Source organism: Argentina silus, assembly GCF_951799395.1.
Source record: "Argentina silus genome assembly, chromosome: 1".
Taxonomy (NCBI): domain Eukaryota; kingdom Metazoa; phylum Chordata; class Actinopteri; order Argentiniformes; family Argentinidae; genus Argentina; species Argentina silus.
Window position 1 is genome coordinate 3045686 of NC_139655.1, and position 14199 is coordinate 3059884.

The window sequence follows — 14199 nt, forward strand, 5'->3', positions numbered from 1 at the left end:
GGGAGGGGGGTGGGGGTGGGGGGTTGGCAGGACTGCTGTGCTTGTTATTAGAACTAGGGAAAATGATAGTGGGACTGAATACACTTCTGATTTTTCTTTCTAGATTTATTGTTTTTGTTTGGGACTGCCTTTTTTTTTTTTTTTTTTTAAAGACCTGTGGACATCTACTGAGGCAGAATAGTGTTTTTGTTTGTTTTTTGGTGTCCTGGAAAGCCATGATTATACACTTTTTTTTTTCTTCTTTTTTGTGTGTTTTGCACTGATTACCTGCACATTTGGGTTTTTCTGTCACATTTCTTCTCTTGCTGCGCTGTGGCTTAGGAAGCATCTCAATAGTCTAAAGATGCTTCCTCTCCTTCTCTCCTATTCTTCGCTGTTGTGAAAAAACCGGGCAGGTGAATGTATTTTTTCTTTTCTTTTTTTTTTATACTGTAGGTATACACCATATTGCTTTCACCTGTGCTGTGCTTTCAGATTAGTGCAGTTGCGGGAAACGAGGCGAGAGGAAGCAGTCGAACTATTCAAGATGTACCAATAGATGGTGCTTTGCTTCCAGTTTTCTGTAAAAAAAAAAAAAAATGCACTGCAACGCGTTCGTTCAGCCATTATTGACAGCTTGGATGATTTTGTGAACACATAATGAGGATATGGTTAAAATGTTTGTTTTTTTCTTTGCCCTCTAATGTGCCTGTTTTGTACTGTTTGTTTGTAATTTACTGTACATTTGCATTCTTCATATTTCCCAGGCTCTGTTGATGTCAAATACAACTATGAATTCAGGATTTGATTTTTAAATCTTTTGTAAGACTGCAATGTGATTGAAAGCACTGGTGTACATACTGATGGGAGAGAGCGGCAGAGCTAATTTATTCCTGAGCGTTTATGGGCTTTTATACAGTAACTCATGACTTCAGCTCTGAGGCCTGTCAAGAAAACCCCCCCGAGCACTCACCAGCTAGACACCTGTACAGAGCTGAATGGCTTGAGTGTGTAGAGTAGGGGCTTGTGGTTGCTTCTGGACAGGGCCTGAGTGCTCCGTTTCATGTCTGTAGGACCTGATAATATGGTCTCAGCTGAGAATGAATTGTGCACAGATGGACCTTTCTCCGATATTGGGACTGTCAAATGTGTTAGAAACAAATGCTTACAATTACAATTAAATACACACTAAAAGAAACAGACAAATTTCAATATTCTTTGTCTCATTGCATCTTCTACAAGTTGTTTTAATGGCCATTTGAGAATATGTGAATCCAAAAATAATAATTATCTCTGTATTTGACAACTAATTACCATGCAAAGCTATTGTAGCAAATTAACTTGAACATCGATTTTCTTTTTTTTTCTTTACTGTGACGAGTATGAAAGAGATTGATTCTGGAGAATGTGGTGCCGATTGATAGAAAACAATAAAAGTTGAGAACAGTGACGATCTGGCCTTTATTTACTGATGCCTAACTGATGAGTTGTGTGTTATCAGACTGAGGTGAACAATGACTGAGGATGATATGGACACTTTCCTCATACCTACACATTTTAATCACATCTTTGAAGGGTTGGGGAAAAGGGGTCATAGGTCAACTTAGTTTGGTCCCTCGGCAGCCATTGAAAGTAAATCAAGGCCCAGAATAATGATACTATTGCTCTGTTATTTTGCTTCAACAATGTAGTAGTTAACTTTTGATAATAGAACAGAGTCTCTTTGTGATGGTGAAGTGATGTGCAGGTTGTCCAGCATTAATTAGAGAAAGGTTTTACTCCTAAGTGTTATGTCAGTCGTGGGACCCGGAGAGTTTGTGGTCCGCAGAGCCTGGCATAGGACAAGGTCAGACGGGGTGAAGAAGTAGCTCATTATTTGGTCAAGGGCTCACCTCTGCATGTGACTTCGTACAGCTCACTGTTGATTTGAAACCCAAAACCTGTTACGGTGTTCTAATATGGCTGATTCTGATGCCTCCCATTAGAGAATACCAATCAGGGCAACGCTAAATCTGACGTAGAACCAGTTATAACAATGCAGGAGAATTACACTGAGAAATGGCTGATCCAGAACTTGGGACCATATATACTGAAAATATATATATATATATATATATATATATATATATATATATATATATATTCCTGCTGGGACCATATATACTGAAAAATGTATGCACCCCCTGCAATGTAAATCGCTTTGGATAAAAGAGTCAGCGAAATGGCATATATTATTATTAACTTTCTCCCAGGCACCTCTCTCTCGTCTGCTGCTTTTGTGCTTGTTTTGTCGGCGCCTGTCTTGTCAATAAAAACGTCATCTTGTACCCTGAAGATCCACCGTCCGATCTTCCATTATTGATCACCTTGAGTCCTTCATCTTGAATATTGATCACACATTGTGCTTCCCATCAATCATATTATTCATATTAGCAAGTCATTCTACATTCTTCCCCACTTGAAAGCAAGATGATGACACTTTGACCTTGCTCTCTGATTTCTGGCAGTTTGCTAACAACTATTTGACCTATTCTGTTTCACATGCGTCTGGTTGGTAGGGGGCTACGGGCCTCCAATTCCATAAGCAAACACTAGTGGCCAGGTCCTGTATTCACAAGACGTTGTAGTAGGAGTGCTGATCTAGAATCAGGTCCCCCATCTGTTCATAATAATCCTATTCATTGTGATCTAAAAGGCCAAACTGATCCTAGATCAGCAGTCCTTCTCAAGACTCTTTGTGAACATGGCCCCAGATCTAATCTAATGCACCAGGAGTCCAAGTTTGCCACTGTGTTTGTTTTTACAAAGGTGATGAATCATAGAAGGTTGACAAAAACATTAAACACATGAGAAGAAACAGGACATGAGAGCAAAGTGTAAATGCCTGACATTTCCAGCAATAGCTTCTTCTTTTTTTTAGCTACGATTGATATAATCTCACAGAGCCAGACGTGTTCCATCTGCATATTGCATAATCTGGGATGTATTGTAACATTACTGTTGATATAACCAGTGCAAACGCTTACAGTTCATTATTACAGCACAGGTTTCCTGTGACGGTTGCAGATGTCTGTCAGTGGCAGTTGCTAGAACAAAAAAAAAAAGAAAAGCCAGGCCAGTTTGATTCACACCTTTCCTTAATATATCTTTATTGCTTTTTAAATTGTTTCGATACAGAACAGCTTACATCTCTGATTCTGAAGCACTGTCATAAGGGAAATGTGTACCGGGTGTTCTAATGGTTAATGGTTCTAATCCAACTGTCCAGTATCTACTGTATGTAGTCAGTCTGGTGTGGCCGTAGCAGCGACGCAGAGTTCCCTTTCACAACGGGTCAGAACGTCAGACAGTGACACAGACAGCCATTTCATTGGTTAATACAGTCTGACATAATTTCCTCATGAGAACAGAGAGATATGGGCAAGTGACAGTTTAATGTGAGAGGCGGGGGGTGGGGTGTTAGGGGGGGGGGGGGGGGGGGGGGGCGGTTGGGCAATGCCCCATACATTTCTAGCGGGCATGAAAACAAAAAGATTCAAAAGGGAAACAAATTACAAAAGAAAACTATTTCTGGGTTTATGGAAGTATACTATACTGTTAAAAATGTAGGTGAAAGTATTCTGACGGCACACCACTCTCATAATCATACTCCAGGATTTGAGCCAGTTAAATGTTTCTGTTCTGTTAATTTGAGTTCACAGTCAAGTGCTAAATGTAGTGATTGATTGACAGTTTTTAATCATAAAAAAAAAAAAAAATCATGACTCGGAAGAACTTCTTCTTGCAACTCAGGAAAATGAAGAAATGAATATGCATTTTTTTTTTATAAAGACCCTGAGAGCGAGATAAAGAGAGAGAAAAGGAAAGAAAAATAATTTTTCCATAATTGAACAGGTTAACATGCAAAACTAGCCTAAAAACTCACCCTTATCTGAACACAATGAATTTCACAGTTTTATACGTATTTATATATCTGGAAAAAAAAAATATTTTCTTAGCCAAACTAAAAATAAGAAAAAAACAAAAATAGACCCACACAGTCCAAGAACACATACAAAAGGTCTACATAAAGCTTTAGAATCAATAGTGATTATTGCTAATAGAAGTCCCAGGCCAAACACTGGGAGACCATTTCATGGATTTGAATCCGTCATTCTCTGCAGCATAAACGTGATACTTATACATGGCTTCTCCTCAAGTCAACATATTCTCACAACCCCTCAACTGGGCTCCAAATAAATACAATAAAAACAGTCCATGTGCATTCAAATGGGGACTCCAGATCCATACACCTACACACAACCACGCGCACATACAGGGACAGGTATACAAAAATGAGAGAAACTGAGTCCCTTGACACACAGTTTGTGAGGACAAAAGATTGCATTTGCATTTTTCTAGCCTGCCAATACTTTCCCAGTGCCTGAGAGCAGGGATCGGGGGGAGATATACTGGGGTTCCACCACTAGGGGGAAATCTGTAGCTGTACACACATTGGTGAGAACTCGGGACTGGCGTCCAATCATGGGAGCATCAGTCTTTGTCAACACCAGAGAGCCTTTCTAACCCCAATAGAGGAGTAATGGTCATTACCTGCCCACGGCCCCCCCCCCACTGTATAATACTCTGTTCTGCTTAGATCAATAAATCACGTCATTCTTCCTCTTGATTGCTTTGCAGTTTACTGTCATCATAGTAGTTTGTTTTGTTTTGTTAGTGCCAGATTCGCAGTCGGTCGTCCGTCTCTGGTTGTTGCTGACTAGTCCAGTGCACAGAAGGGAGAGGGCAGTTCGCTCAGTTCGTTCTGCTCGCTCGCTCGCACTCTCTCTCTCTCTCTCTCTCTCTCTCTCTCTCTCGCTCACTCTCTCTCTGTGTCCGTCAGCTTTCAGCTGTCCCACACTGCGATTGTTTTACAGTTCATATATGCGCCTTGAGGTTTGATTTGTTTGCTTCTGAGGTTCCTTTATATAAAAAGAAAACAAAAATACAGAAAGAAAGAAAACATATATCTTTTTACAAAATCCAACTCCTCGGGACATGACATGATTAATATTTCCCTCAAGGAGAGGAAGGGCCAGGGTGCGAGGGAAGGGGGGGGGGGGCGTCATGAGAGAGAGAGGTGGGGGGGGGGGGGGTAGCCCTAATTGGAGGCAGCAGGGCGACACAGTTCAAGTACACAAGAACAAAAACAAAAACACAGAGTAGTGTACCTCCACACTGCAATACAGGGTAGAGGTTAGATCTGTGTCAAAACAACACTAGCAGAGCCACAGGTAAGGCTTTGAGAACACAGTGTGACATGTTTGGAAGACGGGTGCCCTGCTGGGCCATCAGCCATCCAGAACCACAGGTCAAAGGTCACAAATACACCCCATCCACCTGATGGTAAGGGTTCGGACTGGGATCATGACCATCTGATCCTGAATCTGTGGTTAAGGGCCAATTTTTACTACTATACAAAACGCCAGAGGCCTGAGGAACAGACCCAGGGCAACAGAAAAGAGACCGGATAGGGAGGGGAGGGGACAGTGACGCGCCACACACACACACACACACACACACACACACACACACACGCACACACACACACAGACGCACCCTTTTGTTCAGGAAAAGTCTGTTCCTACCAACACATAATTACCACCCTCACCTGAACTACAAATACATGGTCAACGCACATGGAATTGAATGAGAATGATTATGAATGAAAACACACCGTTTGGGGCAAATATTGCCCATATTATCTATGGCAAGAGGGAAGAGCCTTGGGGTGAGGAGGGCCCGGGGGGGTTGGGGGGTTAGCCAGGTAGACTGCAGTCTGTTATCATTCAAAGCCTTTTGTCTTTCGAGTCACCTGTCTCACCTGTCTCACCTGTCTCAGTTCTACAAAACACCATCTCACAGCTGATCCGTGCGTTCCCTACGCCATCTTACAGAGAGAGAGAGACACTGACGGTGTGTGAGGGGGGGGGGGGGGGGGGGATAACAAGGGCACCTATGTGACCCTGCTCTGTCCTGTGTCTGTTCGCTGTGTTTCCAGTTACGTCAAACCACTTCGTCCTCCACCACTATTGAACTGTCTCTCCTCCTCTGTCTCCGTAAGTTCCTCTTTTAAGTACAACGGTGGTTTAAATACACAACGACAGTTCCTCTTCTGTCTCACTTGATCATGTCATACAAATCGATACTGACAATTCATTTATTGCTTATTCAATGTCATTTGTAAATATAAATCCAGAAAAAAAAAAAAATGTAAATCATCATAAAATGCTATAAAAATTAGATCCTCCAATATATGTAGATAAAGATATAGCAGAAAAACAACAACTAATAGAAGTAGTAAGGCACTTAGAAACAAGATGTTTCTTCTCTTTATCAAAAGTTTTGCATCATCGAGGGAACTTCTATCTTATGGCACTGTGGTACAGCGGTCCACTGCATAGAGAGAACCAGAGAGAGCCAGGAGGGAGGGGGGCACATCCCTCACTCTACGCCCACCAGCGGAGGCTCTCCGGCAGGTAGGATGTGCTCCAGCGAGGGCTTGGTGTGGATCTCCAGCAGGCCCTGGATAAAGCCTTCCGAGGGAGCCCCAGCTGGGGGGTCTGTCTCAGGGGCCACAGGGGGGAGGTCTGGGGGAGAGGAGGATGACGACTTTGTGGAGGAGGGGTCTTTGGGGGTCTCTGCTGCTGGTTGTGTGGAAGGGTCTATAGCTGTGTCTGTAGCTCGGTCAGTGGATGTCTCACTGGGTGATTCTGAAGCTGCCTCTACAGCTGTCTCAGTGGCTGATTCAGAGACCGGCTCCACGGGTGTTTCAGAGGCGGGTTCTGTGTCTTGTTCTACTGCTGGTTCAGTGGTAGGTTCGGAGGAGATTGGTTCCGAGGCTGCTTCCGAGGGCCGTTCAGCTACTGGTTCAGCTACTGGTTTAGCTACTGGTTCAGCTACTGGTTTAGCTACTGGTTCAGCTGCTACCTCTGTGGTTGTCTCTGAGGCTGTCTCTACCTCTGGTTCTGGCTCTGGTGCTGGGTCAGTAGTGGCCTGGGTTGGGGCTGGTGCTGGGTCAGTGTTAGCCTGGATCGGGGCCGGGGACTCTGTCTGTGGAGCCTCCGTCTCCGGCCCTTCCACGTCCTCTCTGGACCCTCCTCCTCCTCCATTGCCCCCTTCGCTCTCATTCTCTGAGGGGGGGCATGTGCTGGTGGGGGTGCACTCTCCCTCGCTGGCCGAGCGCCCGCTGTAGGACCCCTCCTCGTCCCCCGCCGTGCACGCTGCCCCGCTGGCGTCTGCGCCCTCGCTGCCACGGGGCTTCAGGTGGATCCTCTGGTGCCGCACCAGGCTGTGCTTCAGGGTGAAGGTCCGCTCACACGTCTGGCACTTATAAGGCCGCTCACCTGAGGGGAGGGAGACACACACAAACACACACATTAGAGTATATACTTCTGTTCTTCTGAATTCTGTTTCTACGCATTAGAGCTGGGTAAAAATGCTTTTCGGATGAGGGTAAAGCGCAAAAACAGTAATTGATTTGTACCTGTGTGTGAGCGCATGTGTCTAGTCAGGTCCTGCAGGGACCAGAAGCGTTTGCTGCACACGTTACAGATCTTCTTCCTCTTGTCCGTCTTGCTCCCGGCCCCTCCCTCTCCGTTCTTTGGTTCCGCAGATCCCCCCTCCTCGTCGCTCCTCTCCTCCTTCTCCTTCTCCTCCTCTTCCTCCGATCCGCTGTCCACTCCCTCGCTCTCCGCTCCCCCCTTCCCTCTCTCCTCCTTCTCTCCCTCTGCCGCCTCCTCCTCTTCCTCCTCCTCCTGCTGCTCCTGCTCCTCTTCCTCTGGAGTGGCGGAGTTATTCAGGGGGTCCTCTGGCAGGGGCTCCGGCCCCCCCGCTCCCTCCGCTGCCGCCTCGCTCAGATGGACTTTTTCATGGCGCGCCAGAGTCGCTGCGTAGCGGAAGCTCTTCTTGCAGCTCTTACAGGAGTACTTAGACTCCGGGTCCTGAGCGGAGGCGACCGCGGCCCTCTCGGCCTCCGTGGCCACACCGCTCTCGCTGGCACCCGCTGGGGAGGGGGAGGCCCGGGGCACCGGCGCTCCCTCCGATGAGAACTTGAAGTCGATCAGCTTGCTCGCAAAGTTGAGGTCCAGGCTCTTGTTGCTCTGCGAGTCGTCGTCGTCGTCGTCGTGGTTACCGACCTCACTGTTATTGTTCTGCTGTTGCCTCTCCGTCTCTCCCTGCTGGTCCATGTCGCCGGGCGACTGGTCCAGGCCGGTGGGGGGCTTGGAGACTGGGGGCTCTGAGGAGGATGAGAAGGAGGAGGAGGAGGAGGAGGAGGAGGAAGACGCAGGTTTGTGGCCAGGCTCGCCGCCGCTCAGGTCCAGAGCCTCTCCTGCTGCCAGCTCACTGTCTGACATACTGTCTGGAACACAACAGGAGAATATAACTATTAGATGACGCATTATGGAAGTTCTTTCAAATTCATACCCATGCCTATAGTTTCAACTCAATCTCAAAATGCTTACAGGATTGCCATGACTTTAATACATTTGTTATGTCATACAGCAATTCTAGTATTTCCAACAATTATTCACAGATTATTATTTTATTTTTTTTACATATGAATCCCTGTTGTACCTGCGCTATCGTGTGACCCCTCGTCACCCTCCTTCTTGGAGGATCCGTTGCGTCGCAGCGAGCGGTTGGTCACACCGTGTTTGCGCAGCAGGTGGCGCTCACAGTTTGACTTGGTGGAGAAGAAGGCGTCACATTTGGGGCATGGGTAGGGCTTCTGACCTGCAGACGACACACAACACACTGCATTAGACTGGTGGATATACAAATGACAAACCTCTGAAAATCTGCAATGAAAAGTGGTAAAAGTATCCTAATTTGGATTTTGTGTAACTCTGTGTATGTGTGTGTGTGTATGTGTGTGTGCGAGTGTCCTACCTGTGTGTGTGAGCATGTGTCTCTGCAGAGAGCTAGCCCAAGGGAAGACACGAGGGCAGAAGGGACATGTCATCTTCTGTACCGAGTTGGAGTACGCATTCTTCTTCCCTTTAGACTGGGGCGGCTGAGGGGGACCCCGCTTCTCCTCCTGTCCCTCTTTCTCCTCTCCTCCTCCCACACTCTGTCTCTCTGCGTCTCTTCTTCCCCCTAGCTCCCCCGCTCCGGTCTGGAGGTAGGGGCTGAACTTGTTGGGGTCGGTAGTGGCCAGCATCTTCTCCACACTGGCAAACTCCCCGCTAGACCCCAGGTCTATACCTTGTCCGGTGCCCTGGTCTGGGTTAGCGGGAACCATGGCCGCCTTCTCCTTAGCAGCCTGGTTGGCTGCCTTCTTCCTACTCCTCTTCCTAGTGGTGCCCTCTATAGGCAGGTCCTCGGCGGAGGCCTCGGGGCTGTCCACCCCTCCTTGGCGCTGCTGGGGACCAGGGGGGTCAATGGAGGCCGTCTCTGCCTGCAGACAGTTAAGGCTGCTGGGGTTCTTGGTGTCCAACCCTGGGTCTCTCTTCAGCAGGTCTGGAGCTCCAGAGACGGAGGAGATGATCTGAGCGATGGAGGCCAGAGGAGGAAGCTCCTTCAGTGAGGAAGAGGAGGAGGTGGAGGAGGAGGTTGGTTTGGGCAGCAGGGGCTTCAGTCGGAGCACTCGGCCTGCGATGGTGGAGATGCTGCTGGTAAAAGTGACACCAAGGTTATTAGTCAACAAACACTGACTAATGAGCAGAAGCTAACCATGAAAAAAAAAACATTAACTAATTGAATGAACTGGGAAAAAAAAACTCGACTGACCTTGCAGGGGATGAGATGGTTGGGGGAAGCTGATGGCAGCCTGGCTGTACGGCTGTCTTCTCCTCTGAGTTCTTGTCCACATGTAGGGCCTGGGTCAGGGCAAGGTGGTCCACGTGGCTTGGGGAGGGCTGCTCCTTCTTGATCTCTCTCCTATCCGCCACTACGTTGGCCACAACGGGGTTGTCCCTCTTCAGCCTCTTGCTGGGGTTCTTGGGGATGGAGAGGTCGATGGGCTCCATGGAGCAGTCGAAGGCAGGGGACACCGTCTCCACTTTGATCCCAGGGGATCCCGCCAGACTCCCGGCCCTGCTGCTGCACCCGCTCCCTCCGCGACTCTTGTTGGAGAAGTCCAGAGGCTGGTCCGGGTCTACTCCTCCAGCATACATGCTGAGGTCCTCCACCTTGACCGCTTGTAAGGCGGGGGTCGGGGTCGGCGTTAGGCCGTTGAGGGCCAACATCGCGCCGGTACCGGGGCTGGCCCGTGAGGAGGTGGCGGAGGTCACGGAGGCGGGCAGCAGGGTGGCGATGTGCTCCTCGATCTCCCTCTCCTGCACCTCAGGGTGCTGCTTCAGCAGGTGGTGGATGCAGTTCCGCTTGGCCAGGAAGGCCGCCCCGCACCGTCGGCACTCGAAGGGCTTCCTCTGGCAGCCGTTGTGGGTCCTCAGGTGGATCTGCAGGGCACGGTAGCTCTTCAGGTCCTCGCCGCAGAACTTGCAGGAAGTCTCACCGGCTGTGGCCGGCTCCAGAGGATCCTGGGTGGTCGAGGTGACGGTGGACGAGGACACGTACTTGATGTTCTTCTCAATCTCCTTCCTGGTGTTCTTGGCGTGCTTCTTGCGGAGGTGGCGTTCGCAGTTGGCCTTGACGGTGAAGGGGTAGTGGCAGACGCGGCAGACGTAGGGCCGCTCACCGCTGTGAGTGCGCAGGTGCCGGATCAGCGTGGCCTGAGAGAAAAAGAAGAGGAGAGCGTTGTATAAACAACGGTTACACTCCTACCCTCAGGTCTCAAGTTCCCAGTTTCAAGTTTATTGTTACGTCTCATACACGAGTGCAGAGAGTAAAATTCTTTGGCTCGGTTCTATGACAATGCAGCATACAAAATAAAAATAATAAAAATAATACAATAATACAAATACGCAGTAGTGCAATGAAATAAGGACAAGACAATTCCATTGCACTACTGCATATTTGTATTACTGTATTATTTGTGTCAGGTAGTTCAACATTGTGTTAACAGTTTATTTTTTCTGATTTCTCTGCCACCCTTTGCAAAAAGTACACATAAAGGAAGGCACTGGTACCAGATGCCATATATTTTTCAAATAACACAATAGTCCCCCCTTGGGGACAGTGCGGTTTTTTCCCTACCTTGTCAGGCGCCACGTAGTCACAGATGTTGCACTGATGTGGCAGGATGCCCAGGTGGAAGCGCATGTGTGCCTGGAGAACCCCGGAGAAGGCAAACACCTGGTCACAAAAACGACAGGGGTAAGAGGAGGCCTTGGTACCACCACGACTGGCCCCTCCTCCTTTCTTCCCTCCTCCCCCGGTCCCCACCTGGCCTCCCTCCTCCTGTTTGATCTGCAGCTCTGTCATGTCTGTTGGCATGTGGGCGTCACCCATAAACTCTGCCTCCATCTGGCTCCCAGAGGAGGACGATGATGATGATGATGATGATGAAGACGAAGGTGTTTTGAGCAACTGGCTGGGTGGGGGGGGCAGGCTGGGGCTGATGCAGCCCAGGGAGGCCTGCTGGGTGCTCTGGAGGGGGGGTGGGGTGGAGGCCACCAGGCTGGAGCGGGGAGTCACCAGAGGCTTTGGCTTGAGGGGGGGCATGGGCTTGCAGCTCCCCTGGGCCTGGGTCTGGAGGGATCCAGCTCCAACATAGCCGGGGGCTTTAGCCAGGAGGGGCAGCAGGCCCATCTGATTGGGCGCAGCCGAGGCCACCTTGAGGATCTGCTGGATGTCCGCCAGCTCCATCATCCCGGCCTCGCCGGCGGCACCACACATGGGCTTGACAGCAGCGCCTCCGTCTGGCTGGAAGATGAATCCCCCGCCCTGGAAGGGCTGCAGGGAGAGGAGGCTAAGGGCATCTCTCTGGGACAGGCCCTGCAGGGAGGAGGCAGCCTCCAGTAGGGGGAGAGGCAGTCCCAGCCCCAGCCCCAGGCCCAGGCCCAGGCCGCCCAGGTAGCTTGCAGCCGGCTCCTGGGGGAGGGACGAGGACAGGGGCTCCACGTGGATGGCCTTGATGCTGTCCAGCTGCGCCTGACGGAGCTCATCTTCAGAGGGGGAGGGCTTGACCTGGGACACGTGCTGTAGACCCAGGGACTCCAGGAAGTTGGCCTGCGGAGGGAGCGGGGCCAGAGCCTGCGCTGGGGTTACCTCCTCCTTGTCCTGGGCCTTGGCAGGCTCCGGCCCTGTGGGCCTGGGAAGGTCGTGTGTGGTGGCCTTGTGGAGGTCAAGGGCCGATCGCAGGGGGAAGGCCTTGTCACACGACTCACACACGAAGCGGTGGAACTTACTGGTGCACCGCCGGAGGTTGGTCTCACACCACACCTGTAGGAGGGAAGGACCAAAAAGGTGGGCAGGTGAGAAAGGAGGTTAGATGTGTTTTCTTTTAGAAAATATAGAGTTGGAAGACAGACAGATTTAAAATTAATTTCAGGACATTGAAAAACAAAAAAAAATCCTAAAAAAAAGAATCATGAATGAATATAAAATTAAATATAAAATAAATCTAATATATAAAATAGCTAAAAACACATGACAAACCTGTGCGATGTGGGCAAACTTGTGACAGGAGAAGTCTATGAAGGCCAGGTCATTGAAGCCAGAGGGTATGGAGGGGTTGTTCTGGATGAAGGGCTGCCCGCTGGGGTCGGTGGGCAGCTGCTTGTGGGTGCCGGCGTTGTGGCGCAGCAGGCCCCGGTGGGTACGAAACGAGATGCAACATAGGTCACACCTACACACAGGGAGACACAATGGCTTATTAAAACACCATTCTATCTGGCCTCTGTTCTCTCTCTCAATTGTCATTACCTTTTGTTTTCTATGAATTGGTTTTTATATTTTTATTTCTGCATTGTATGTTTCTCATTTTTTACATTTACATTTTTTACATTTAGTAGACGCTTTTATCCAAAGCGACTACTAAAACAAGTACATTTGTCTAAAGTAAGTGAATCATCTATACATCAGTCATTTTTATGTTTTTTATTATTATTATTATTATTATTAACAGGAGAGGAACTGTACAGAGGGGTAGTGGGGGGGTGAAGAGGTCTTTAGGAGGGACAGTCAAGCTGCAGCATGAAGAGATGCAGTTAACTGTTCAGACTGTTGAAAACGGTGTCCTACTACTACATAGTTCTTCACGATGCTAGATAACTGAGAGACTTGAAAATGTTACTTCATAACCAAGCTCTCTCCTTCATTGAAAAGCAACATCGTCCTTCTAAACACACAAAATATGTAGTGTTAAAACATCGACTCCTGATTGATACAGTACACATTTGGAATTGTGTGTGTGTGTGCGTGTGTGCGTGTGTGTGTGTGTGTGTGTGAGAGAGTGTGTGATAACCCCAGCGCAGCCTGTGACAGTGCGGGTCCAGGGCTCGTTAGGCGCTGAGAGGGACAGCTGCTCAGTGTCTGCCACACCGAGCGTCTTATCACCCCCCACCCCACACACACACACACACACACACACACACACACAGACACACACTGCCCGCCCCTCACCTCACAAAAAGCTCTGACGAGGTGTCTGAGGGGATTACATGCAGCTTTATCACACACTGAGCACCTTATAATCATCACCCACCTCCATCCCTGCTTCTCTCCTCCCTCATCCCTGCTTCTCTCCTCCCCCCTCTGTCCTCCCTCATCCCTGCCTCTCTCCTCCCCCTCTCCCTGCCTCTCCCCCCCCTCCCCCCTCTCTCCCCCCTCATCCCTGCCTGTCTCCTCCCCCTCCCCTCCCTCTCTCCTCCCTCATCCCTGCCTCTCTCCCCTGCCTCTCCCCCCTCTCTCCTCCCCCTCTCCCCTGCCTCTCCCTCCCTCTCTCCTCCCCCCTCTCATCCTCCTCTACTCATTGTTAATGCCTCTACTATCCCCATGCCCTGTGGTTGCGCACCTTTGCCTGTGTGCCTTGCCTGTCTGTGTGTGTTGGGTACTCTGTGAACACCTATATGTGTATGCCTGTAAAAAGTGACTGTGTGTGTGTGAGAGAGAGATAAACTGTCAGTGTGTATGTGTGTGTTTGTTTCTGTCTCTCACACAGGTCTGTGAGAGCTGCCTAATCCCACAGAGGTTGGCTCAAGCCCAGAGAATTACCCTCCTCCACTGAAATGGAGGTGCTACAGCTACTGTGTGTGTCTGTGTGTGAGTGTGTGTGTGTGTGTGTGTGTGTGTGTGTCTGTGAGTGTGTGTGTGTGTGTGTGTGTGTGTGTGTGT

General features: G+C 49.2%; 1 protein-coding gene across 1 annotated transcript; it reads right to left on the reverse strand.

The window, feature by feature from the left end:
- Positions 1–3711: 3711 nt before the first annotated feature.
- Positions 3712–12786, reverse strand: rreb1a (ras responsive element binding protein 1a; the record flags this gene model as incomplete). The annotated part of the gene is made up of 7 exons (XM_083682173.1): positions 3712–7364; positions 7505–8380; positions 8596–8754; positions 8911–9632; positions 9751–10694; positions 11119–12306; positions 12523–12786. The coding sequence occupies 7 exons, from the start codon at positions 12784–12786 to the stop codon at positions 6463–6465; spliced, it is 5055 nt and encodes a 1684-aa protein (XP_083538299.1). The 3' UTR covers positions 3712–6462.
- Between the last annotated feature and the right edge of the window lie 1413 nt (positions 12787–14199).